The sequence below is a fragment of the Drosophila sulfurigaster genome, chromosome X (genome assembly GCF_023558435.1).
Source record: "Drosophila sulfurigaster albostrigata strain 15112-1811.04 chromosome X, ASM2355843v2, whole genome shotgun sequence".
NCBI lineage: Eukaryota > Metazoa > Arthropoda > Insecta > Diptera > Drosophilidae > Drosophila > Drosophila sulfurigaster.
In genome coordinates, this window is record NC_084885.1 from 17,432,433 (window position 1) to 17,457,551 (window position 25,119).

Genomic DNA, 25,119 nt, shown 5'->3' on the forward strand with positions numbered 1-25,119 from the left:
GCTGTCCCCCAGGGAATTGCCTATAAATACTCGCTGGCGGTCAACACAGTTCAACAGTGAAGCATCAGCAGTCAGTTGACCCACCACCAAACAAAACAAGTAACAAGAGTTCCATCTGGATAACAAGCAACAAGCAACATGAAGATCTATGGAATAACTTTGGCAGTCATTGCGATCGCAGCTCTGGCGACACCAAGTGAAGCCACCTTTGGCAAGCTGGGTCTGGTGCTGGGCGCTGGAACCACCGGAGCTGGTGGCTATGGCGGTGCCTATCCCTATGCTGCAGGTTATGGCGGTGGCTATGGCGGTGGTTATGGCGGTGGCTATAACTATGGCGGTGGCTATGGATCGGGCTATGGCAACGAAAACGTTGTGAAGGTAATCAAGGTGTCGGTGGTGCCTGGAGGCGGCTACTCTGGTGGTTACTCTGGCGGCTATGGCGGTGGCTACAGCGGTGGCTATGGCGCTGGCTATGGCGCTGGTTATGGCGGCTTTGTTGGTGCAGCTCCTGCCATTTCCACCTCGGCCGTCGTCACGCCAGTTGTCACCTCGGTGGCCACGCCCGTCATCGCTGGCGGCGCCGGCGCTGTTGGTGTTGGAGCTGGCTATGGCTATGGCGGTCTGGGTGCTGGTGGCTTCGGTGGCGCCGCACTCCCGGCTAGCTATGGCTTTGGTGCTGGCTATGGCGCTGGAGGTGGCTTTGGACTTGGCTTTGGTGCGCCCGCAGCTCTGGGCGGTGGCGGCGGTTGGTGCTAGGCAGGCCACACTGTACATTCCTTTATACTCAGGCAGCAGGCAATAATCCTTCCTTCCTTTTTTTTTTTTTGGTAATTTAAACGAAATGTAATACAAATAAATACAATTAAAATAAGCGCAAAAAAAATGTCCTCTATTAATTGAATATTGAAGATTCTGCGAAACAAAATTTGCCAAGAATTTCAGGTTAAAAATAAGCATTCAAGTGTGATTAAATTGTGAGATCTTTCCTTGTTTACTTTGCGTACTTGTCGAGTGCAATTTCGTAATACTTGTCAAATTACCAAATACCAAATACCAAAAGCCAACACACACAGATTGTTGACCTTCAAAATTGGGAAGAAGACAGAGGTGAGACTTTTACTCTTCTTCTTCATCTCAGTATTGGTTGGCGGGGGCGGCAGGTGAGAAATTGAAATTGAGAGTATTGCGAGAGTGTTGTGAACAGTCGTGTGCATGCACAGAGCAATGGCACTTTGTGGACACATTCACTTAGTTAAGCTCACAATAGTCAAATGGTAATGAGGTGCCAAAATGGCATAACCAAAAGCCCCTTCAACCGAACTAAAAAAACCTAAAAAAAAAAACCTAAAAAAGGTGGCCCAAGAAAGAATGTTGTACTACAGTACGCAAGTTGGCTACAAATTGACTGCCACAGTCACAGAGATTTGAAAACCTGAAATCTGGAAATGTGTAAATTAGTTGTGATTTCATATTTGCCCAACCAACTCAGCCAATGACAGGCGCTGCCTCAGAAAGCATCATTTCAACAAATATGTGGCAAATGCGTCCAAATAATGCCAACTGAACCAAATAGTATCAACATTAGCAAGCTAAGATACATTTTTGCCAGTGTATTTTTGAAAAGTTCAACAGCATGACATTAATATATAATACAATTTACATACATTTCTTCTTTTTCTTTTTGAAAAGTTGTTAAAAGAAGCAACATAATTGTTCTATACATTATGGTACTAAACATGGAGTGTATATTTTAACTAAAAATTAATATTTATGCAATTCCCAACAATTAAATTTACAGTAGACAACATTACAATTACTTATATTACAATTGTTATTACTTATTATTGAGAAAACTACAGTCGAGTGTGCTCGACTGTGAGATATGCACTACCCAATTTGAATAAAAGCACTTCAGTGTGGCAAAATATTAACATATACTGAAGCCAATTATTGGTATACCAAAAAAGTACTACATTATAAATATAATATGGTGTACAACATATTGCAGATTGTCAGCCAAAGTACCCGATTGATTTGGCCGTTTTTTGTCACACAAAAGTATATCTTAATAAAAACTTTAAAGCTTCAAAATTATGTTTATTTAATTTGTTTTCTGATTTGCGAGTGGCTGTTGAATAAATTTGAAACGAACTTGATCTGCGTGCAAACATATCGAGTGCTGTTGAAAACAAATTACATCCCTATCTCTTATAAGACTTTGGTGTTCATACGGACAGCCAGACGGCCATGACTATTGACGCTGATCAAAAATATATATACTTTATGGAGTCGAAGGTGTTTTCTTCCGCCTGTTACATATACTAAGTTATAATATTTTTCCACCCTATTTTGCTGTTTTTCACATAACTTTAAGATACATTTTAGAATTTCGCTTACGCTAAGCTGTAGCTAATATCATCCACTTTAAATCATATTCTAAGTAGCTTATTAATATTCCTCATATACAAAGCCTATAAATTGAAAATAGGCTAACTTTTGGCTAGTCAAACCTTTTGTGGATCGCAAAATGAAACCAGTCGCTGTTTGCTACAGATCGTAAAAATTATGAATATACGAGTATTATGCCGGCATGTGTTGTAATATAATCTTTTGGTCCAATTTGCATACACGTTCTAGCTAAAAATTGAAGAAAAAACAACCGATCATCAGAGCATTTGTAATTTTCAGCATAGTGGAACACAATGAATAGACGGAACGCGCCCTTTATGATGCGGACGTGGGACTAGTTTTAAACGCTACTCAACTTGACTCGACCCGACTCGACTCGATTTGTCTTAACTTGAGTTGACTTGGAATTTATTTGTACAGCATTTGTGCTCGCTCGCGGTTAGCACATCGACAGATATTCCCCCATTTCCATTACCATCCACAGGCATTAGGCATAAACATGGCACAACCAAATATCCAAAGCTAAAACCAAAGCCAAAGCCAAAGTCATTGGCAGTAGCTACGTGTAGCCATGCACAAGATCTTGACTGAATGAATGACGATACGAGTATCTCAGTCTGCGACTCTACTGAGTTCCTCAATATGCATATGCGCCGGCTATAGCTATATAATGAACATATATAGTATAAACAACAGCACCCAAACACGCGTACACTGTGCCAAAAGCAAAAGCAGTTAAGGGAAATACCAGCAAGTGCGAAACTTTTATTATCATATTTATTGCTTTTTTTTATTACAATAAACATTCATGGATGCAGAAATTCAGATTTTATTGTTTTATTGACTAAACGCTGTAACATTTAATTTAATGTGACCAATTTTAACTGCTTCATAGTCGCTACACTGTAAAATTATTGCTTGCAAATAAATCGAAGGTCAAGTTAATTCATTATTTGGAAATACAAATTTGCAGAAAATTTGTATTAATTGCTGTAAAATAAAGTATCCACACAGAGAGAGAATAATTTAGATTGAAAAGTCGATTTTAGTTCTAGATTTACAATTTTTTCGATTTAATAAAGAAATCTTGAAATACGATTTTTAGGTTGAAAAAATCTTAAATTTAAGTTATTATGCCAGCATCTTATTTTAAGATTAAAATTTTGCTTCAAGAATATTTTATTCTATATTGAAAAGAAGATTGCAAATCTTGGTTAAAAATCTTTTAAGTTTTTTCCTTCTTTTTCAATTTTTGAGATTATTCAATTCTTGAAACAAGATTATGAATATTGAGCAATTCAGAATTCTGGAAGAAAAAACCGTCTTCGTACAATTTTGACATCAAATAATCTTGATTCAAGATATTATTTTTAAATTTCGCACATTTTTTCTTTCTGTGTGAAAAAATTTAAGTATAGATTACGAGCAACATTAAATCATTATTAAATATTTGTGACTTACTAATTTACACAAATTTAAGAAAATTTTTATTCTAATATACAAAAGTAGGGAAATATGTATATCTCTGAATTAAATACAATATTATGTTTTTCATATGTTTTAGTTTAATTTTTTTCTTATTCTTATATTTAAAATAAATTATTCTTATTTTATTTGTGTCTTCAAAGAAATGTTGATTATTTTATTGTTACTTTTTTCAGTAGTTTATTTGTTATGTATACTTTTTAAGTTTTATTATAATGTTGCTTGATCACGAAGCCTGTTTAGTCTTTTTATTCAAACCTTTTCTTAATCAAATAAAAAGATAGAAAAGCTGTTGGTCATTGAATGTTTTCTTTTTGGTGTAAAAGCAAATAATGGATTTGATTTGTTGGTTTATTTTTGCAGCGACCCCAATTTCTTAGAGTGTAGCGGTAATTTGGGAATTACCTGCGCTTCTTGCGAATCGTTTTGGCGGCGGATGGCAGACGGCGGGTTTATTTGCCCCGAGAGAGGTGAGAAAATATCTCAGTTTATGGTTAAGTAGTTGAGTTGACAGACGGAGGGAGGGAGAGAGATATGCCAAAATGCTGTCTGTATAGATGGATAGCTAGATAAACACACAGATAGATGGACAGATGGACAGACTGATGGTTGGTTGGACAGATTGCTGGATGTGTAGCTGGGGACGCGCCTTAGTTTTTGGCATTTCGGTGTGGCCCATAAGTAACTATTTATGAATTAAGCAAACAGCTTGACGAGCTTCAAAGTGTCGCTGCTGTTGCGGTTGCTGCTGCTGCTGCTGCTGCTGTTGCTGTCGACGGCGACGTTGGGTCCAGTGTCAAGCTGAAGATGTGTATTATTAGAACTACACACACACACGCACACTCGCACACACACACTCAGACTGAGCTCACAGCTCAGTTGGCCTATAAATTTGTGCGTATCGCCATTGGGGAACATCAGTTGAGTTTTGCCCAGTCCAGGCACCACACACCCACAGAGACTAAGAGAGAGACAGAGAGAGAGATAGAGAGCGAGCAAGATGAAGCTGTTTGTCTGTATTGTTGTTGCCCTTCTGGCGCTCAGTGCGCCCGCCCAGGCTTTGCTGGGTGCCAAGATTGCCTTGCTTAAGGCCCTTGGCGGTGGCATTGGCGGTGGCAGCGGCTTTGGCACCAGCGGCGGTGGCAGCAGCAGCGGTGGCAGCAGCTACAGCGGTGGCTACGGCAGCGGCGCCTACAGCGGCGGCTATGGCCAGGGATACTACACACAACAGAGCCGTCCAGTCTACAACAGCGGATACAGCAATGGTGGCAGCTACGGCGGCAGCTATGGCGGTGGTTATGGCGGTGGTTATGGTGGTGGTTATGGCGGTGGTGAGCAGGTCATCAAGGTCATCAAGGTGGTCGAGCAACAGCCCAGCTATGCTCGCTCCAGCGGCTACACCGGTGGCTACAACGGTGGCTACTCTGGTGGCTACAACGGTGGCTACTCTGGTGGCTACTCTGGCAGCTACAGCGGTGGCAACAGCTACGCCAGCTCCGGCAGCTATGCCAGCTCCGTGGCCTCGGCTCCAGTTGTCCAGACCTCGGCTGTTGCCCAGGCTGTGCCCGTGCCCGCCGTCACCTACACCGCCCCAGCTCCCGCTCCCGCTCCAGTTGCCGTGCCAGTGTCGGTCTCCGTGCCTGCACCAGCTCCCATCACCTACTCCGCTCCGGCACCCGCTCCTGCACCCGTCAGCTACACCGTGTCCGCCCCAGCGCCTGCTCCAGTCACCTACTCTGTGCCCGCTCCCCAGCCTGTGGTGCGTGTGGCTCCCGCACCCGTTCCCGTTCCCGTTCCCGCTCCAGCACCAGTGACCTACTCCGTGCCAGCGCCACAGCCTGTGGTGCGTGTGCAGCCCGCTCCCCTTCCAGCTCCAGTTCCAGTTCCAGTTCAAGTGCCCGCTCCCGTTACTTACTCTGTGCCCGCGCCACAGCCTATTAGCTACTCGGTGCCCGCACCCCAGTCACAGCCACAACAGCAGTTTGTGAAGACCATCAAGGTGATCGTCGATGACGACAACAGCGGCGACAACAACAGCCGTGTCCCCAGTCCAGTCTATGGTGCACCAGCGCCTGTGGTCAACTCCTACTCGACTGCGTCGTCGAGCAGCGGTTGGAACAACGCCGGCTCTGGTGGCTGGAACAACAATGGTGGCTGGAACAACGGCGGCTCAAGCTGGGGCAACGGTGGCTCAAGCTGGGGCAACGGCGGCTCTGGCTGGAAGAGCGGCGGCATCTGGGAGAAACTCGCTGCCGGCTGCTAAATGTCTTCATCTTCTTGGACATTGGCCAGTCGCATTCTAACCACAAAACGCTGCCCCAAAAAATGAAAATAATTCGACCACAGTCGATACGATATTGTTACCTACTTACGATCTACGATCTACGATCATATCTAATCTAAAAAACTTACTCAGCTACTGTACTTTTTTTTTGTTTTTTTTGTGTGTCTAGTTCTTAAAAAAAAAAATACATCAACGACTATTGTACTTAATCCTAAAACTGTTTTTTTTTTCTCTTCTTACTGTCTCTGTCGCTGTGTAAATACCGCAAAAAATAAAAAATAAACTGAAATCAAACACAAATGCTAATCGTTTTTTTTTTTTTAATTTACTGGACTTTCAAATTATTTTGACCTTCTTTTCGGGGCGAGGGTTACATAATCGAGAACTTCAATCGCTGCCGTTTGTCTCCTCAAAAATATTTTGGGGGAATTATTTTTTTTCGGTTTCTTGTTGATTTTTCTGAATATTTGGCATTAGGCCATGGTCTGAGTTCATTGTGTTCTACGCACACAGCAGCACACATCGATCACTTATCACCTAGTTGCTAACTGTGATCAAATCGCGATGCTAACGAATCTGCGATACCAACTTGAAATCGCCGTTGTCGCTGTCGCTGTCGCCTCCGCTGTGGTTTGGCTTTGTGAGAATGAGTCTAGTGCCATTTAGAGAATCATTTTGTGTTTTAAAAAAAAATCTAGTCACATATTCACCACTAACTAGAGATGACACTCAGATGATAAGCACTCACGAAGCGAAAATAAATTGCAAAAAACAAATCAGTAAGCTACAGTCGAGTGTGCTCGACTGTGAGATACCTTCCAACCATTTTGAATATAATCAAAACAGTGCGGAATTATTTTTGAGATAAACTAAATTAATCTACCGCAATACTAAAATGTACCAAAGGCTATATTTGGTATATTATATACATATACATATATATATTATTTTATGTTTTTATTCGCTAACTATACTTAGTAAGAAGTTGAAGTGTATTTTTCTTGTTTCACATCTTTTTTGTATTTTGCAATCAAAAATTTAGAGCAACTATTATAGAACATTGAAGTGTTTGGAAAATAGAGAATTTTTCCATTTCAAAATGAAATAAACGCAACAATTAAAATTTGATACGCTTCCTAAATCCATATTAACGCTTAACTTTTGGAAATTCCTTGCGATATGCTTTCAAACGTTCAATATACGCAGCATTTGGTGGAATGTCCTCTAGCTTCTTTCTCTTTCTCGGTGGCTCCAAAGCAGAATCATCGCAATATGGCTGCTTGCCATTATGGTTAGGATAAGTTTGATCCATGGCGTCCATTTCTATCTTAAATTTGTTTTTAGATTTGAGAAAACTTCATTCGTTGAATTGAGAGGCAGCCAAAATTCCAGCTTGCTTTGATAACTTAACAATTTGTTGAGCTGAGTAATGTCATTCAATTGTTTATATGATAAACTTATGTGATTTATTGAAAAAACGTTATATTATATTATATATATGTAGTTAAATGTGATGGGTAAAAAAACCCAAAAAAAATAAAATCAATATCAAATTGAGAGTTTACTTTTATTTTCGTCCAAACTTATTTATTCAACATAGTATTTTATGATAATGCTGAGCTTTGAATACGTTGTGGAATTAATTAAATGCAAATTGTAAACGGAATATTTCACAGCAAAATATAAATTTTAAAACACAACTAAATCTATATGACAACTGCTCTTTTACTACTCTTAAGATTATTTTAAAATACGAAAATACTTTTAATTTCACGAACACTTTGCTCTAATCGAAAGTCAATCAATTAGCCTTCCCATATCTGTTGTCTGGCTGCATTTATGTTCTTATCTCGAATTCCCAGGCAGTTGAGCGCAACGAGTACTTCGATGTCAACGTTGTCGGCCCCCGTTGGTCGTTCAGCCAAGACGTGCCACATCCGGCCAAATTTGGGCATATAAATAACACACAATATTGAGTGCAACATCAGTTGATTCTACTACACAATGCGCATACGTGGCGGCTACTTAATATTGCTTGTACTGCTACCAATGTCAGTTGCTGCTGGCAAAGCGGTGTCACCACAACATCAACAGCTGGAATTGCAGCACGCTGAGGGCAAACGTGCGGCCAACGGTACGTATACTGAATATACTAGAGAGTTCTTAACAAAAGTGACTTCTTCTTGCTTAGATTACGGTCCCTGGATACAGATCAGCTCAGCTGTGCTCCAGCTAGTGCCCGATGAGCAGACGCAGCTGCTGCTGCTGCAGACACACGAGGGTCCCAGCACCGTCAACACCGTCAGCACTGCCAGCAACTTGCCCAACTGGCATCACATTCCTGGCTTGCCATTGCGACATGAACCGAGGCACAAAGTCAGCGACAATCTGGACTTTGAGCGGCAGCAGACAACGCATTACGTCAAGTCTCATGGACGCTAGGAAGGATTGAGCTGACCGAAGCTTTTCTGTTTTATATAGTACATATGTATATTTTTTTATGCTTTTATTCGCTAACTATACTTGAAAGTTGAAGAAGTGTATTTTTCTTATTTCACATTTTTTTTTGTATTTTGCAATTAAAAATTTAGAGCAACTATAGAAAATTTAAGTGTTTGGAAAGTAGAAAATTAAAATTTGTTACTCTTCTTAAATAAAAATCCATATTAACGCTTAGCTGTTGGAAATTTCTTGCGATATGCTTTCAAACGTTCAATATACGCAGCATTTGGTGGAATGTCCTCTAGCTTCTTTGTCTTTCTTGGTGGCTCCAAAGCAGAATCATCGAAATATTGCCGCTTGCCATTTTGGATAGGATAAGTTTGATCCATGGCGTCCGTTTCGAAATTTGTTTTTTAGATTTGAGAAAACTTCATTCGTTGAATTGAGAGGCAGCCAAAATTCCAGCTTGCTTTGATAACTCAACAATTTGTTGAGCTGAGTAATGTCATTCAATTGTTTATATGATAAACTTATGTGATTTATTGAAAGGACATAATATATAGTTAAATGTGATGGGTAAAAAAACACAAAAAAAAAAAAATCAATATTAGCTATGAGACATGAGGGCGGGACGAAGAACAAAGATACGACTATCACAGTCTTTAGTGCAGATCGAGCTCTTGATGATGATCATGATGATGGTTGTCGAACACATGAATCTGATGCTCCAGCTCAAGCTGTTGCTCCACATGCTGCTCCTCGAGCTGATGCTCCAGCTGCTGCTTCTCATGCTCCTCGCGATCCTTGAACTCATACAGTGTGCTATAGCTGAAGGCGCCCTTGCCATGATCAATGCCCGGCACCGGTTGTTCATCGTGATGATGATGATGCTCCTCAATCTCTGGCTCATAGTGATGCTCGTGATGTTCGCTAGCCTCAGCGTATTCCTCGCCGGCATCGCTGCTGCCATAATCCGCTGGAAAACTGTGTTCGCTCAGCTGTTCGGCCAAGGCGCCCAAGTGCTCATGATCGGCATGCGCATCGCTATCGCTGAAATCCAGTTTGGACAATGCCTCGCCAGCGCTCAAGGCGCCGGCATAGTTGCCCAGCAGTCCAGCGGCTGGAATGCCACCAATATAGCCCGCTTGGGCGAATAGCGCCTGGGCGAGCAGCAGGATCAGTTTGAAGCGCCAGCTGAACATTTCGTTGCGATCTTCAGGTGTGAAGTGTGGAGTTGAGTTTGTGCGAAGCAGTTGCTACTTTTGGCTACCGACGCGGCGAAATGGTGCAAGTCGACTATTTTCTTTTCGGCAAGTGCTGTGGCATTTATACGCTGGCTTTTGGCACACATTTTCCTGCATTTTCCAGCCGCAACAGCAGCAGAAACAACAACAACAACAAAAGCAATAGCAGCAGCAACATTTTTGAGCTGCGCTTTTGTTTGGCTTGGCTTAGCTTGTGGCTCGGCTCGGCTTTGCCCATCCATGTTGCAATGGACATCTGCCGACAACATCAACGGTGACGACGACGACGACGACGACGGCTGCAGCTGATAATTTTGTGCACTTATTGTGCAGATTACGTATACGCCAGCGCGGACGATTGAGCCAGGCCAAAGCCACTTCAGCTGACTAGCTGGATGGCTGGCTGTCTGTCTGGCTAGCTGGCTGACCATTGAATAGCCGCAATTATAAGAGGCGCCCGCCATCGCCACCGCCACCGCAGCAGCTGTTGCAAGGTGCGTATACGTAATATTTTGTTGTGGCAGCGGCCCCAGTTCTATGCCAGGCGAAATGATTACGCCTTGCATAACCATAACGTCTTTCATTACGACTCCGCTGTTCGATCTTGTCAAGGCGATGCTACGACGCGGAAGCAACCGCCTCAACCTCCAACCTTCTTCGTCACCCCCGCGTTCCGCGCCTCGCTCGCTTCTTTTGTTCCTCGTACGAAGCAGCTCGCACACAGACGCCAAGTGGCAACTAATTGCGTTGATCAACAAAACGGAAACGATGGCCAACAAGTGTAGAATAGCCCACGAAAAAAAAAAAGTAGAAATAACAAAATTAAATAAAAAAGACAGCGACGAGGGTTGCTCGAAGAATGTCGAGTTGAAAGCAACCTGCATTCGCTTCGATTGTGCAACTGTGCAGCCAAGCTGTGGCAACCACTCTCGGTGCGGGGCAATTAAATGCGTTAGCCAGCAGAGCGACACAACACTGATGCACATACTATACAACCACAATTACTATACAGCTATAACCGAGTTGATACTCGTAGTTGCTGTTGTTCACGGATGCGACTCATCACCAATGCCAAGCAACTGACTGCGATATTGCAGAAGTAACCGCAACAACGCAAATATCACATGTGTGTAGCAAAGAGTACACTCGTTCAATTAGTCATATATATATGTATCCGTATCTGTATCTGTATCTGTGTGACAACAATTTGCTATTGCAAACTCGAAATATGCGTTTAAATTGTCACGACAATTGTGATAAAGACAAATGTTAAGTATGTATGTTAGGCTAATAATCACTTAATAAACAAACATTATTTTGATATTCGCAAAAGTTATATATCACTTTTTCTTTATCCAATTTACATATAAATTTCATAATTTCAACAAATCAACGTTAGATTAATAATCACTTGATACCATATTCTGGTATAAACAATATTCAGAAATTGGAAATTGGATTAAACACTCACTTAAAAATTTAAAAATTATAATGAAATGTATTCGGCTAACAATAATTCTTTATCTTATTTTGGTAGATGAATAAACAATTATTATATTCATATTCGGAAACGTTAAGCAATCAAAGTTGGACTAGTAATCACTCGATATCTTATATATCGATAGTAAAATTCAAAAATTGAAAAACGTTAAGAAATCTTTTGATAATTTTTTTTGGTAAGTAAATATAACATTCAGAAATTCTATTAATCACTTTCTCATTACCTCATTTAAAAATTGAAAAATGTACAGAAAATCATTTCTCAATAATAATTACTCGATATTTTATTTGGCAGTTATACGTCTGCCATATTATAATATAATTAATTATATTAAGGAATGCAATCGAACATTTATATTTATCTAATTATTAAATGTAAAGAGAGGTATCTTTTCATATATTTCATTCTTTACCCGTCTTTACACATTTAGAATCTTAAATCTCATTTTAATGTACAAAAATTCATATCATCGAATTGTTAAATGTTTCCATGAGTCAGTTAATTTATCACTTTTGTTTGCATGCCAAACAAACATTCAGATATGTATCTATCATATGTGAATCATTTTTTTGAGCGCAGCTTTGAATACAAATCATAATGGGATAATTTATAATTAGCAATTAAATTTGGCAGAATTCATCAGAAAATAATGAAGTATTGAAAATAGTTTTAAAAAATGAAATTAATGTAGAGCATTTTATAAATAAATTTGATTAAAAAATAATTTAATATTAATTAGAAAATACATTTAATGAATATATATTTCATTTGAAGTATTCGGAAAATTACTAGATATATTGACTAAATATTTAAATTGTGTAAACAACACAGAAATTAGAATACTCGCCGAATGCATTTCACAAAGTGAGCTGCCTTCGAGTATTTCTCAAGTGAGTAAATGCACGTTAAACTCGAGTTATTTGTACAGTAAGAAATTGCAATTGTATTGCCTAAATACATTCACTGAGTCGTGAATATACATACATACATGTATGAGTACTCGAACTCGTATTCGTTTTCGAACACGTATAACAATTAGCTTACACTTTTATTCATCACAATTTTTGACACATTGCCAGCCACAAAATTTCAGCTGCAAGCACACACCGTTGCCTGTCGCTGTTGTTGTTGCTGTTGTTGTTGCTGTTGCTGTTGCTGCTGCTACTGTTAGCGTGTCAGTAGCAACTACAACAACAGCAACAACCATAAGCATAATAGGCGCAAGTCAAGCGGGGCAGTGGGGCACACCACACAAATTACCAATGTAATAAGCTGATGTTGTTGTTGCTACTGCTTATTACTACTGCTGCTGCTGTTGTTGTAAGTGATTGCTGCGCGTACTCCCACAGCAACCACAACAGCCTCAACTACAACGAAAACAACAACAACAACAACTCCAACGGACACGTTTGTTATTAATTCGCATTTTGTCGGCAGCATTTCCTAACGCAAATATTTATTTTTTTTTTTGTCTTTTTTTTGTGTTTCTTTTCATCTACCCTGTAAGCAAAGAAAGCAGGCGGGGTATATGATATTACAATTGTGCAAATGCTTGCAGTATCTACAATGAATTAAATAAAATATTAAATACTTATTATTTAAAATTACTAAATTTAAATTAATCAAATAACAACAACGACAATAATCAACAAAATGTATTTGATTATTTAAAATAAATATTGAAATCTATTAAGAATGAACTTAATGTATAAATATTAAGAATAATCATTTTATAAATATTAGAACTAATATTTATAATATTAAAGTTATTTTTTTAAAACAAAACATAAGAAAAATGTAAAATGTCATTAAACAATTACTGTTAAATATTAAAAATATACAAGCAGTATAAACAAGAGTAAAATTCAACTGTAGCCAAAATATTTGAAGAATAAATAAAACATTTATTTAATCATATAAAAGATCATTAAAAAAAAATAAATGTAAAAAAAAATCACTAAGCTTTTTCTATTACTGAAATATAATTAATAAGTTTTTATTGAGGAATCAAATGCAATTTTGAATAAAAACAAAGTAGTGGGAGATTATTGTAGTATATATATATACATACATACATATATATATACTACAAAAATACTATAATATACCGAATGCTATATTTGGTATACTTTGCACTTGTGTGGGTGAGTGAGTGAGTAAGGGAACAAGTGAGCGAGCGAGAAGACAATGATGATGCTGGACCACACAGGTCACTGGGGTCGTTTGCATTGTTGCTGCTTTCTATTTAACATGCACTTGTTCATTGTGCCGCATTAGTAATGTAAGCCGGTCTCTCTCCTCTCCGCTCCTCTGCCACTATCCGTCTTTTTTCATGTGTGTGTAAGCTTGTTAGAGAGTGTTGAGATGGATATCGCACCTGTTGAGGGCTGTCTGCAGCACAACTGATGGTATATGTTCCATGTGTGTCTGTGTGCTCACAGTCAGGGTCAGAGTCATAAGTTTGTCACAAACTACTAAATATATTGCGTATAAAATAAACTATACTATGTATACAGTCTTGTTGTGCAACTCTTTTTCTACATTTTTAAATTGCAATTGCAAAGAAATTAAGTACCATATATGTAAAGTACATAATTTATACTATTCAATTATGCACAAGTTTTTTAGTTTTAAAAATACTCGAACTCAATAATAAGTAAAATACAAATTGTGCATAATTTCGTATTCGGACAGACAGGCAGGCGCACTCGGCAACTGACAATGCTGCAGTGACCGTGGCATTTGCGCAACGGCCACCTGAGGATTTGGCGGCTGTTATTTTTCTCCCGTTTTCATTTCTATTTGCTTTTGGCTGCGTCAACAGCTTTTGGTATTCAAATTGAAGCGCCGCCATCACAACCACGGTTGCCATTCCAAAAAAATTTGTTGTACCAAAATTTTAAAAAAATGTACCTATTTTAGCAAAAATGTACCACAAATTTTTTCACGAAAGATTTTTTGTATTTCACAAATTGTGATTCACAATATATAACTGTTTACGTAGTGATAGACCTTAGATTGGCGCATACATATTTTCTCAATTGACACAATACGTTGCAAATCGACTGTATGCGATATTTTCCACTGACCATGACTACATGGTTCAATTTCTAACTGATACAAAATTTGTGTCTGGTGGAACAGAGCCATTTGTTAAAATAATATGTGTGAACATAAAATTTTATGAAAAATTTAAATTATAAACCAGGCATATTGAAAATGTACCAAAATAAAAAAAGTGATCCAATGTACCAACGCATAAAAAATGTACCAGTTTTGGTATATTTGTACCAAAAGTGGCAACCGTGGTCACAACACGATAGCTTTCATCAGTGCTTTGCATTGCACATGCGAAAGCTTTCGCAATGTTATCGAAAGCTCAGCTAAACGACGTTTCAGGATCTCGTTTTTTTCTATAAAAACATACATATGTCCACCATATATACATTATGTACGCATCAATTATAAATCTTGTTTACATTTATTTTGTTAGCTACATTTGAATAGTGTAATATGAATTAGTAATGATTGAAAGTGATATAGTGACAAAAATGTGTTAAAATTTAATGAGTGCAGCAATTGCTTTGCTGTGTGTATGTCTTGTCCTGTGCTTGACGTTGTCTCCATTAAATTTCGCCTCCAACGGCGCCCTCCAATTCCTCCTCTTCATCTTCCTCGTCAATGTCCACCCAACCGTCGTCGCTTAGCTCAGCGATGGTGTCATTATCATCAACGACAGCTTGCACACTGGTATCGTCCTCGGTGGATCCCGAATTGGTGTTGCTGTCCGCAATGGTGGCCGTTGTCCATCCGGGCACGTTGGAGCGCTCCGGACGTTGTTCCTGGGTGATGCCAGTTTCTGATGTTGAGTCGCTAGTCGTAGATGGTGCTGTTTCGGTGGCGGTCACAGTCACCGATGAGCAGCGACCGGCTTCAATGGCGGCCTTGGTCTTATTGCGACGACGCACATTCTCATATTCCTCCAGATCGGCCAAAGTCAGTTGGATGCTTTGTAAATTGCGTTTTAGCATGATTTCCTTTTTTCGTTTTCGTTGTCTTTTGGTTTCCCACCAGAAATTGTGCGCGGCCTAGAAACAGTTATAATACTGGGCTGCCACCTAGACGAAACGCTTTTTTCAAAGCGCGCGGTAGCCCTGCCAGTCATTTTGATGACCAAATAATACATTTTTGCAATGTAGGGCTTTTCGAAGCAACAATAATGAAACCTACTATTGAAAAAAAATCAAATATTATAAAAAATAAAAAACCATGTAGATTTTATTTTTATTTAAATGATTTTACGCAAAAAAAAACGATTTGATTTAAATCGTAGTTATGAATTCGATTACATTCATTTAGCGATAGATCTATCGTTCCACCACCACAGTCTTTGTTGACGTATATCGGCAGCCAGAGGAACTTTTTTTGTTTGCCCAACAACCTATCAATTGGTTTGTTTTGAGCAGCAGACCAAACAAGTGGGTGAAGCGAAGTGCGACGTGCACTTGACGCGATTCTCTAAGCGTCTTAAATTCTACCGTCACCGTTCATTTTGGGCCACAACTGGTGTGTGAGACGCTTTTGTTCTTATTTACCTAACGCCGCCTAACACACAACTTGTTGTTCTTTGCTTCTATGTTGATTTATTCATTTTGTTTATCGGGGCAAAACCAGCAGCAACAGCTGTGGAGTGGTGATCTGGCATAGCCTGCGGCTTCGCGGCAAGTGGCACAACCCACGTCGCACATGTAAATGAGACCGGCTGCCAGTGCTGAAAGAGACAACGCAGCGACAACTTTACCTCATTAATGATCCCCATGAAAGAACTCAGAGATCGCAAAGAAATCATGAACGGACGCACCATACGCATCAATCGTGTGCCAGCCACCATCACAGCCATACTGCTGACCATTGTGCTCGTCTACTTTCTCAACTTCCATCAGGAGGAGCGACCATCCATCTATGGCATGCTCCGCAGCGACAACAAAGTGAATCTACGTAAAATGCTGATTGCCGCCATTCAAGCGGCACAACGCGGTGGTCTCGAGATAGTCGATGTAGCCAACAGCCGTCAGCTGAAGGAGCGCAGCAAGGGCAAAACAGCCGAGGGCGTCAATGATCCTTTCACTGATGCCGATGGGAGATCGCATTGTGTGATGAAGCAGGGCCTGAAACGAATCTTTCCACGGGTGCATATCTTCTCGGAAGAGGATAAGGAGCATTGTCAAGATGCGCACAGCTTCGACTTGGATCCCACAGTGCTGCACGAAACGGCCATTGTGCCCGACGTGGCTGTGACGGCCCAAGACGTCACTGTCTGGGTGGATCCACTGGATGCCACCAAGGAGTTTACAGGTAGACATTGACATGATTGCACAGAGCAGTTGCATTACAGCTCACTCTCTTTTTTGCAGAGGAACTCTATGAATATGTGACCACAATGGTGTGTGTGGCTGTTGCTGGCCAGCCAGTCATTGGCGTCATCCATAATCCCTTCAGTGGACACACGGCTTGGGCGTGGGTGGGCCATAGCACGTCGGAGTATCTGGCCGAATTGCACAAGCTACCGCGTGCTGGTAAAGGCAGCGATCCCATCATCACCATCTCCAGATCGCACACTGCCGCCGCCCAGGATGTGACGCGTGCTGTCTTTGGGCAGAACGTTAACATCCTGACAGCCGCCGGCGCTGGCTATAAAGTGCTGCAAGTGGTCGCCAACAATGCCACAGCTTACCTGCACACGTCCATCATTAAGAAGTGGGACATTTGCGCTGGCGACGCAATACTGCGTGCTCTGGGCGGCGCCATGACCACGCTGAACGATGAATCGATCAACTACGGACCCAATGAGTCGCCTGTGAATAAGGACGGTCTCTTGGCCAGTCTCACACATCACGGCGATTACATGGAGCGTGTGTCCAAATATCGTGCTCAACACAATGGCAAGCTGAGGTAGTGAAGGAGTCCTAACTATCCCCTTACTACCACATATACACTCTCTGGAATCGGGAATCGAGAATCTCTGACAGCAGATGCTGTGTGCACGTGGAACGTCCTCAGCTTAGGCATAAGTGTAAAGTAGCGAAACAAAAACCTGTTTTTCATGTCGATTCGTCTCAACTTCGACGGGTCATGAACCCCAAGAAGACTCGCGTCCAACTGAATAAAATTACATAATTATTTTTTTTATATTATTTATTCAAATTGAGTTTAGTAATAAGCTTGCTCCCAATTCACAAAAACAAAAAAAAAACAACTTTTACGCCCATTTAAAATGGGGGAAACATGCATAATTTGAAGTATCAAGTGTGTAAACTAGAAATTGCCTAAATAAACTTGGAAATATAATAATAATATTGCTGTATAGCTTAAGAAGTAAGTTAAATATTTATTATTGCTATCTGTTTATTTGTAAAAATACAATTTATATTCAGGTTGATGATTTAACTGCTGAAAGTAGTAGTATATTTATTTAATTGACATGTATACAAATGTAAACAAATTTAAAAAAAGAGATGGCGCAATTGTTACTACAAATTTATCGATTAAAGTGCTTGACAACTGTGCAACTCTGGGACCGCAACAGCTGTTTACCGATTGACCATCACAAAAGTCTGTCATTGTTGCCAATCAGCTGTTCACGCATCGATGCGGATTGCTTGCTGTCTGTGTGTTGTGTTGTGGTGCGGCAGCAATGAGCAGCTGCATCAACGACTGCAAGCGCGAGCATAAAATTGAAGTGGAGCCTCTGCAAGACGCCGATCAAGTGGAGCACAGTCTGCTGCTGGTCAAGGGACACCTGCAGCCAAGCTGCACAAGTGCCAAACAGTTGAAAGCGACGCTCACGCTGCGCCAGCAAGAACAGGAGCAATTAACACAGCTGACGACAGCCGGTGAATTCAAGTTATTGTTCGATTTGGGCGAATCTGATACTGCAGCTGAGTGTGAACTACACCTCTGCTGCTGCAACGCCCAGCGGCGAGTGCAGTTCAGGTATCAGCCACGACGTAGCACATATCGCGTGCAGCCGCTGCTGCTGCTCTGCGAGGACGAGAACGAACAGTGTGTGGAGGATCTCTGTGCCTGCATCGATCTGAACCTGCGCCTGGTGCAGTGCATCTATGCGCACAAATTAAGCGCCGCCGGCTTCGGGAATCGCACCTTCACCCTCAACGGCGCCTGTTGCGTCTTTCGCTCGCAGCTCAGCTGCGCAACTGCACGCGACTGCGTTGAGGACGAGCTGTGGCAACGCTTTGCCAGCGAAATCCTCTCCAGCGACGACTGGGGCCAGCAGCTACACCTCAAGTTTGTCGCCTTCATCAGTTGTACGCGCTACGACGGCGCCGCTGTCGCGGCTAGCGGCGATTATTCATACGCGAACATACGCCGGCATCTCCAGGCACACGCTGCATTGGGTGGCGGTGGTCTGGCGCTATTTGGCACAGGTCATTTCTACGCTTGGCCACGGCACTTTAACCAAATTGGCGACTGCATACGCAGCAGCCGGCGCGTGGATGTCGCCAGTCAGCCGGACGAGAGCAACTATCGTCGCAGCTACGGCGGCGTTTATGCCAGCACCTTGGGTGCTGTGTGCCACGAGTTGGGGCATTGCTTTGATCTCGGCCACACCCAGGAGGGTGTCATGGGCCATGGCTTCGACTATCTGAATCGTGTGCTCACCGTCGATCAGCTGACGGAGCATCTACCGCAACGCATTGTCACAACATCAGCTGCCGCCGCATCCGCTTCCACATCGTCGCGCCCTCGTTTCACACAGCTGAAACTGAAACAACCTGCAGGCAATAAATTTCTGGATAATTATCACAGCCAGCGTCGCAACGATTGCTTCTACTTCTCACGCAATTGTGCCGTTATTCTTGCCCAGCATCGTTGGCTGTGCCCCGATCTCAAGGCTCAACTCCACAACGCGCACATTCAACTGCTGCCCGACAGCTCGGAGATTGTGTCCAACATTGCGTTGCGTCTCGTCGAACTGCGTTGCAATCTGAACAGTCTTGTCGCCCACTACGAGGAATTCCCCGCACAACCAGCCACACTACGCTTTCGTCTGCCGGATGCCTTATGGCATCTGCTGGCCACACAACGCTCCCACTACGTCTTCGTACTGACCATTGAGGGCGACACCAAGCGACTGGCGTGTGATCCCGTTCAGGATTAAGCGGGTAAGCGTACAGCTTGATTAACTAACTAATGGTGCAGCTTAAATGTCGCATTTCATATTCGTTGCTAAGAAAGGGTCTTGTGCAGTCTAAACGCACGCCTTAGTTTATATTTTACTCATGTGCGATCCGTGCCTTTCTCGTGCATCCGTGCCTTTCTGGTGCTAAACCCATTCTTCACTACATATTCAATACTTAGACAGGGTCTCGAGCAATCTAAACCCATACCTCACTTCTAATTCACCCAGGGTCTGGTGCAGTCTTAACACACGCTTTAGCTTATATTTTACCTTTTGCCATCATCTTAATTTCATATTTGATTCTGGTAAGGGTCTCGAGCTGTCACTTCACATTCAATACTCACACAGCGTCGATCTTGAGCAGTCTATACTCAAACATAACTTTAAATCCAATTACCAAAACTAACTTCAGCCTCTTAAGAACTGCAATGATTTTTACTTTTTCGATTGAGCAAATTCCAGAGTTAATTTGCTGATAATTAATGACAACTTTGGTAATTCCGATCGTATTTTAAAACGAAATTTATCTGCGTTTTTTATACGGGTAGACGAGAGACTCTTTAGGCAAAATTAATTTACTACGCTAGTACCATAAACGATTGCAAACGTGATTTTTTCTAATTCAGATTAGGAATCAACGTAAATGTTTGATGTATACCATAAAGTAATTTGGGTGATGAGTGTTTTTGATCAGAGCACACGAATTCCCCTTGTTGCAAGGTATGCTATAAAGATAAACGAGTCAATTGGTACGGTGTTATACGGTATGTAGCCTGCCCTTCCTCAATAGTCCAATAAATGATCGTCCAGGTAACAGAGGTTAATTGCGTGAGTCATTCAGTGACATATCTGTGGAGTACCAGCGATTGGCATTACGCGTTCGAGCACTCAATGATTCATGTTGTTGAACAAACAAATGTGTGATTTGCTTATCGAATACTCGAAGTGTCCAACTGAGTTTCGATTAAAATACGCAAACACTCAACGAATATGTGTATGAGTACATTCAAATACACTCACTGTGTGAGGTAAGAGACCCTAAACGTGTTGAGTAAATTGAGACTGGTTTAGTTTCTGTTTGCTGTTTCTAAACCGCAGCGTGGCGATCTCTGAGAGAATGCGGGAGAGCTCTTAAGATCTCTCACTCTTTCTCTCTCCCTCTCTCTCAGTGGGCTGGCGGCCTCATCGATCGTCGGCTATGTCAAATGGGTTAAGCCCCATTGCGTTGTCAGCATTGCTGCACAGTGGAGCAAGTGTGATAGTGCTTAAAGGTTTTTGAATAAGTGCAGATCGGGCTGATAACAAAAAATATAATAGGATTATTTATTTATTTATTATATTTGAAGATTAAAATGTTAATCTATAGTACAGGACAACTTTGGAATAATATTAATAAAAAAAATTATTAGTTTAAGAATATTTCGTCGAGTTGAACAGCACTGTATTTTGCTGTTTAGGTAGCTACTTTGTGCATCAATTGGGGTGAATAATTTATAAAAGAAAATGCATTAATATCATGATTCATTCATAGTTATGCTTTGTCCTTTGTCCCTTCAAAAAGCTCAAGCAGCAAGAAGCTTAAAGCTCAATACGGCTATTGAATTATTTTGTATTCCACGCAATTATTCAAATATTCAGTTTAAGGAGCGATTCCAAAAGAGTCTTTCATCATCATTTTGGCCACTTGAGTTACTCGATAAGTTAATTCTGAGACTCAGCATACAAATGTAAGCAAGAAATCAATTTCAAAGTGAAATATGAGACAACGATAAGCGGAGAGTGAAGTGCTGTCTTCCGGACGTTTGCGTCTATTTTTAACCACTGTGCAAAGTCGCGTTGCCGTTGCCTGAGAAACTTGTATTTCAGATACTTTCCGTATTTGCTCGATTTGTGTGTTTGTTTTTTTCGCTATAGTTAAAGTTTTTGTTGGCATTAATATTATTATTTTGTGTTGTCTACTCTCAATACTCTCGGGGTTCGATAATGGAAATGCTTTGATATGAACGACAACAAAACAATCACAAGCAACAAATACAAAATGCTTTATTAATATTTTTTTTTGACGGAGGTGCTGATAAGATAAATCGACACTGGCACTGCTGGCAACAACAAATCATCGAAATAGTCGCGAATTTTGGTATTCGGGAAAACGTAAAGAAATAGAAAAATCGTACAAAAACCAGTGCCATATCATTGACCAAACTCAAACTCAACTGTTCGCTCACTTCTGTTTCAGACTTCAACTGGAGCAGCGGCAGTCAGCAAAGCGAACAGCGACGTCAACAGTAACAACAACACTTAACAACAAATAAATAGAAATTTAAGTAACTGCATAAATAATTTATATATCTATAAATATATATATAAAGTATAATCGGAAAAGATGGCAAATGCGCGAATACAATTCAAGACTTTGAAGGGATTTCCCGAGGCGACGGACAAAATCGAAACACAAACGTTTTTAAATGCGGCCAAGGAAATCGTAACTGTCATCGGTAAGCCAAGTGATCGATAACATCGATCGATGCGCATTTTGTCTATCTATCGGCGTACTAATAATCATTAACTCCGTCCGTACTCTCACACACACGCAGAGACCTTTGGCAAACTCTTTACGCCCGTCATCAGCGACATGAATGGCAATATAAACGTAAGTTGTATTTCTTGTTTAGTGACTTCATTAATTCTCTTGTTTATTATTTAGTAATTTCATTTCTTTGCTTTGCACTTTTATTTGTGACTGCGCTCACTTTGCTTTTATTAATTAATTTGTAAGTTGCATTTCTCATTTCTTTTAATCTTCATCTTAATCATCTTAATTCATTTGTTTATTATTTGGAAATTTCCCAAATTCATTTATTTATTCGTTTGTTTTGCACTTGCGCTTATTATTTTCTTTTTTTTTCTTAATTAATAAGTGACATTTCTCATTTCTTCTATTATAGTCTTAATTAATTTGCTTGGGTATTATTAAGCGACTTCATAAATTTATTTCCACCACTTTTATTAGTTATTGTAGTAATTAGTTTATTTCTTATTTTTGCGATTTCCTTTATCATTGCTTTGCTTATTAAACCTTAAGTCTTGGTACTCCAAAAGATAACTTAACTCTATTTAAATTTCCTGTTCTTAAATATTACTCCAAAGATAACTTAACTCTATTTTATTTTCCTGTTCTTAACTCTATTTCCTTTGATTTCCACGATTATCACCTAATAACCTAATCAAAATACTTGCAGAAACTGACAAAAGTCTACGGCACAGATGTGCTGAAATATCAGTATCTGGAGGATATGATAGTGCTGAATGTGAATGTGGATGACTTTGCGGCGAATGCGTTGCTCTGGCTGAAGCGTGGCCTCCAGCTCATCTGCACGTTCTTCGAGAACATCTACAACGATGCCCAGAGCTCAGAGGCACTGAAACAGCATCTGCAGGATGCCTACGAGCGCACACTGAAACCCTACCATGGTTTCATAGTACAGAGCACCATCAAGGTGAGCTTCACATTTCCAATTTGATGTGTGACTCTAATTAACTGCGTTTACTTTTACAGATCATTTATAGCTGGGTGCCGACGCGCAGTCAACTGCTGGGCCAGGGAGACGCGCAGCAGGAGAACATCGAGGTGCTAACAAATTATTTGCCCACAATGCGGGCGCAGCTCGACAGGATCGATGCGTTACTCAAGTCGCACAATTTGGACGATAGCCGCAAAGTGTGATTTCATTTTGCCTGCCTGCTTAGCCTGCCTTAGTTTAACTTCCTATTCCCAATACTCGCTGCCCATAGTATGTGTGATAGTGTAGTGAAGTAATCTGTCTGTCTGTCGTGTGTGTCCGTTTGAGAATATTTTAGTAACCGCGATTCGTAAAAGAAACCAAAGTAATAAGATTAGCACGCTTTATTTCAAAAATTCAGTCAATTGAGTTGCTTTGGACACACTGAATTCTCTTGGGTAGCGAGTATCTCGCAGTCGAGCATCCTCGACTGTTAGTGTTCTATTTGTTTTTTTATTAATTTGATTATTTAAAAGATAAACTTTGCCAAGCTCACTGCAACGTTGTCTCTGTTTCTGTTTTCAATTCGGTTTCCTTTCCCTTCCCACTCCTCTTCCCCTCCACTTCGCTGGCGGCGGCCGAGGACAAAGCATGATGAATGATGGCCACCAGAGCTTCGAGCGTGATCAACAGAAACTGCAGATTCGAGAGCATTTGCAGCCAGGTGACGGCGCAAACAGCAACCAGGCGCAAATAGAGCAACGTGGGCAACAGCACGCAAGGCGTCAGTGTCAATAGGAGCCACATCGTTGTGACGCCGGTGCAGAGATTGATCGAGTAGCCGGCATAGAGACGCAACGATTCGGCACCCGTGGCCAGCACAAAGGCCACCAGCATGGCCAATCCCTTGTAGTTCCACAGCACATCCACCTAAGCGAGAGAAGAGAAGGAAGAATAAGCGAAAGAGAAAGAGAGAAGAGGTCGATTGCTGTTGCACTCACACAGACGATCATGTGCAGCAGATAGCTGCAAGCCCACACGATGGAGACATGGCCATTGATCTGCAGCAGCATTTGCAGCACCAAATTGGACCGTTGCGGCGTCACTATTCGCATGCAAATATGAAAGCATAAGGCCAATTAGCTGCATCATTTATTCATAATTGCCAATACTCACAAGCCAAACTGTAATTGTAGCTGTTGTTGCTGTTGCCTTCGTTGATTGTTTCCATCGTCGCGGTGTAAAGTACACTGAACTCGCCGACAAGTTGCTGTTCTTTTACTCCAACTTTATCGCATTGTTGTTTACGTTATGGTTGCTAGTAGCAACCACTTTAATTGCTGCATGTTTCATTCATAACTGCCGCGTCCTGACAACTGTTAGCCAACAACGTCCTTTTAACAGTTCACATACCAGCCGAATGTTAAGTTAGCATGGCAACTGACATTATCCCTGAGCAATAATCGGCTGATTTTGAATTTCATATAAGAATTTTCGTAGTGCATTGCATTTTCATTACTCTCTTCAATAATGATGATGTAGATTGACTATACATAATCTTGATTATAAGTTTAAGGTTCTCTACTAATTCTTTTGTTAATATTTCATTCAACAAAAAAAATCATACTGATTCTGTATGCTAGTTATAAATAATAACAATAATTAAACCTTATCCTATATATTATAGATTAAAAATATTAATAAATAATTCAACAATTTAAAAAAATGCTTAGTCACTTCTATTGGGACAGTTAAAAGGTAAGTAATATGATTTTTAGACCAGAGTTCTGCTGTTAAGAATTTAATAATAATAATTATTAATTTTTCTATTATTTATGTATAATTAAATAATATAAAAACCGTTTATTTGGCCATTTAAAGGCAGGTTATTGAAGCTAGAAATTTCCATGCTTTGGCTAAGGCAGCAAGTAGCCATCTAGACGGTGACTTAATTACACAATGCAGCATGAGAGTTCTCACACAGAGTTCTAAGCTTTTCAACTCCTGAATTTAGCTGTAATTGTTGTTGTTGTTCTTGTTGTTGTAGTGGTTGA

General features: G+C 40.7%; 9 protein-coding genes across 11 annotated transcripts; 6 read left to right on the forward strand and 3 right to left on the reverse strand.

The window, feature by feature from the left end:
- Nucleotides 1–36: 36 nt before the first annotated feature.
- LOC133848304 (uncharacterized) lies at nucleotides 37–842 on the forward strand. The gene has a single exon (XM_062283802.1). It carries the CDS (start codon nucleotides 139–141, stop codon nucleotides 754–756), a length of 618 nt encoding a protein of 205 aa, XP_062139786.1. The 5' UTR covers nucleotides 37–138; the 3' UTR covers nucleotides 757–842.
- Nucleotides 843–4,803: 3,961 nt separating this feature from the next.
- On the forward strand, nucleotides 4,804–6,469 carry LOC133848912 (skin secretory protein xP2). The gene has a single exon (XM_062284655.1). It carries the CDS (start codon nucleotides 4,895–4,897, stop codon nucleotides 6,155–6,157), a length of 1,263 nt encoding a protein of 420 aa, XP_062140639.1. The 5' UTR covers nucleotides 4,804–4,894; the 3' UTR covers nucleotides 6,158–6,469.
- Nucleotides 6,470–7,794: 1,325 nt separating this feature from the next.
- LOC133849316 (uncharacterized) lies at nucleotides 7,795–8,715 on the forward strand. Its single transcript, XM_062285308.1, has 2 exons — nucleotides 7,795–8,312; nucleotides 8,370–8,715. The coding sequence occupies exons 1-2, from the start codon at nucleotides 8,183–8,185 to the stop codon at nucleotides 8,618–8,620; spliced, it is 381 nt and encodes a 126-aa protein (XP_062141292.1). The 5' UTR covers nucleotides 7,795–8,182; the 3' UTR covers nucleotides 8,621–8,715.
- A 438-nt stretch (nucleotides 8,716–9,153) lies between these two features.
- LOC133849315 (histidine-rich glycoprotein) lies at nucleotides 9,154–9,980 on the reverse strand. Its single transcript, XM_062285307.1, has one exon. It carries the CDS (start codon nucleotides 9,820–9,822, stop codon nucleotides 9,283–9,285), a length of 540 nt encoding a protein of 179 aa, XP_062141291.1. The 5' UTR covers nucleotides 9,823–9,980; the 3' UTR covers nucleotides 9,154–9,282.
- A 4,855-nt stretch (nucleotides 9,981–14,835) lies between these two features.
- Nucleotides 14,836–15,463, reverse strand: LOC133847421 (uncharacterized). The gene has a single exon (XM_062282450.1). The coding sequence runs from the start codon at nucleotides 15,394–15,396 to the stop codon at nucleotides 14,992–14,994; it is 405 nt and encodes a 134-aa protein (XP_062138434.1). The 5' UTR covers nucleotides 15,397–15,463; the 3' UTR covers nucleotides 14,836–14,991.
- Nucleotides 15,464–15,765: 302 nt separating this feature from the next.
- On the forward strand, nucleotides 15,766–17,554 carry LOC133847420 (putative inositol monophosphatase 3). 2 transcript variants are annotated; one of them, XM_062282448.1, is made up of 3 exons: nucleotides 15,766–15,931; nucleotides 16,040–16,720; nucleotides 16,780–17,554. In XM_062282448.1, the coding sequence occupies exons 2-3, from the start codon at nucleotides 16,174–16,176 to the stop codon at nucleotides 17,319–17,321; spliced, it is 1,089 nt and encodes a 362-aa protein (XP_062138432.1). In that variant the 5' UTR covers nucleotides 15,766–15,931; nucleotides 16,040–16,173; the 3' UTR covers nucleotides 17,322–17,554. The 2 variants fall into 2 exon arrangements, with proteins under 2 accessions (XP_062138432.1, XP_062138433.1); XM_062282449.1 differs by having other exon boundaries at nucleotides 16,043–16,720.
- Nucleotides 17,555–17,974: 420 nt separating this feature from the next.
- Nucleotides 17,975–22,936, forward strand: LOC133847419 (uncharacterized). 2 transcript variants are annotated; one of them, XM_062282446.1, is made up of 2 exons: nucleotides 17,975–19,548; nucleotides 22,805–22,936. In XM_062282446.1, the coding sequence occupies exon 1, from the start codon at nucleotides 18,060–18,062 to the stop codon at nucleotides 19,542–19,544; it is 1,485 nt and encodes a 494-aa protein (XP_062138430.1). In that variant the 5' UTR covers nucleotides 17,975–18,059; the 3' UTR covers nucleotides 19,545–19,548; nucleotides 22,805–22,936. The 2 variants fall into 2 exon arrangements, with proteins under 2 accessions (XP_062138430.1, XP_062138429.1); XM_062282445.1 differs by lacking the exon at nucleotides 22,805–22,936 and adding an exon at nucleotides 21,802–21,946 and having other exon boundaries at nucleotides 17,976–19,548.
- On the forward strand, nucleotides 21,940–23,626 carry LOC133847422 (glycolipid transfer protein; the record flags this gene model as incomplete). Its single annotated transcript, XM_062282451.1, has 4 exons — nucleotides 21,940–22,060; nucleotides 22,160–22,215; nucleotides 22,805–23,062; nucleotides 23,122–23,626. Coding segments are annotated over 4 exons (603 nt in total), but the record flags the coding sequence as incomplete, so codon positions are not given.
- Nucleotides 23,618–24,595, reverse strand: LOC133847423 (transmembrane protein 17B). Its single transcript, XM_062282452.1, has 2 exons — nucleotides 24,067–24,595; nucleotides 23,618–23,995 (listed from the first exon to the last, which is right to left on the reverse strand). The coding sequence occupies exons 1-2, from the start codon at nucleotides 24,178–24,180 to the stop codon at nucleotides 23,618–23,620; spliced, it is 492 nt and encodes a 163-aa protein (XP_062138436.1). The 5' UTR covers nucleotides 24,181–24,595.
- Between the last annotated feature and the right edge of the window lie 524 nt (nucleotides 24,596–25,119).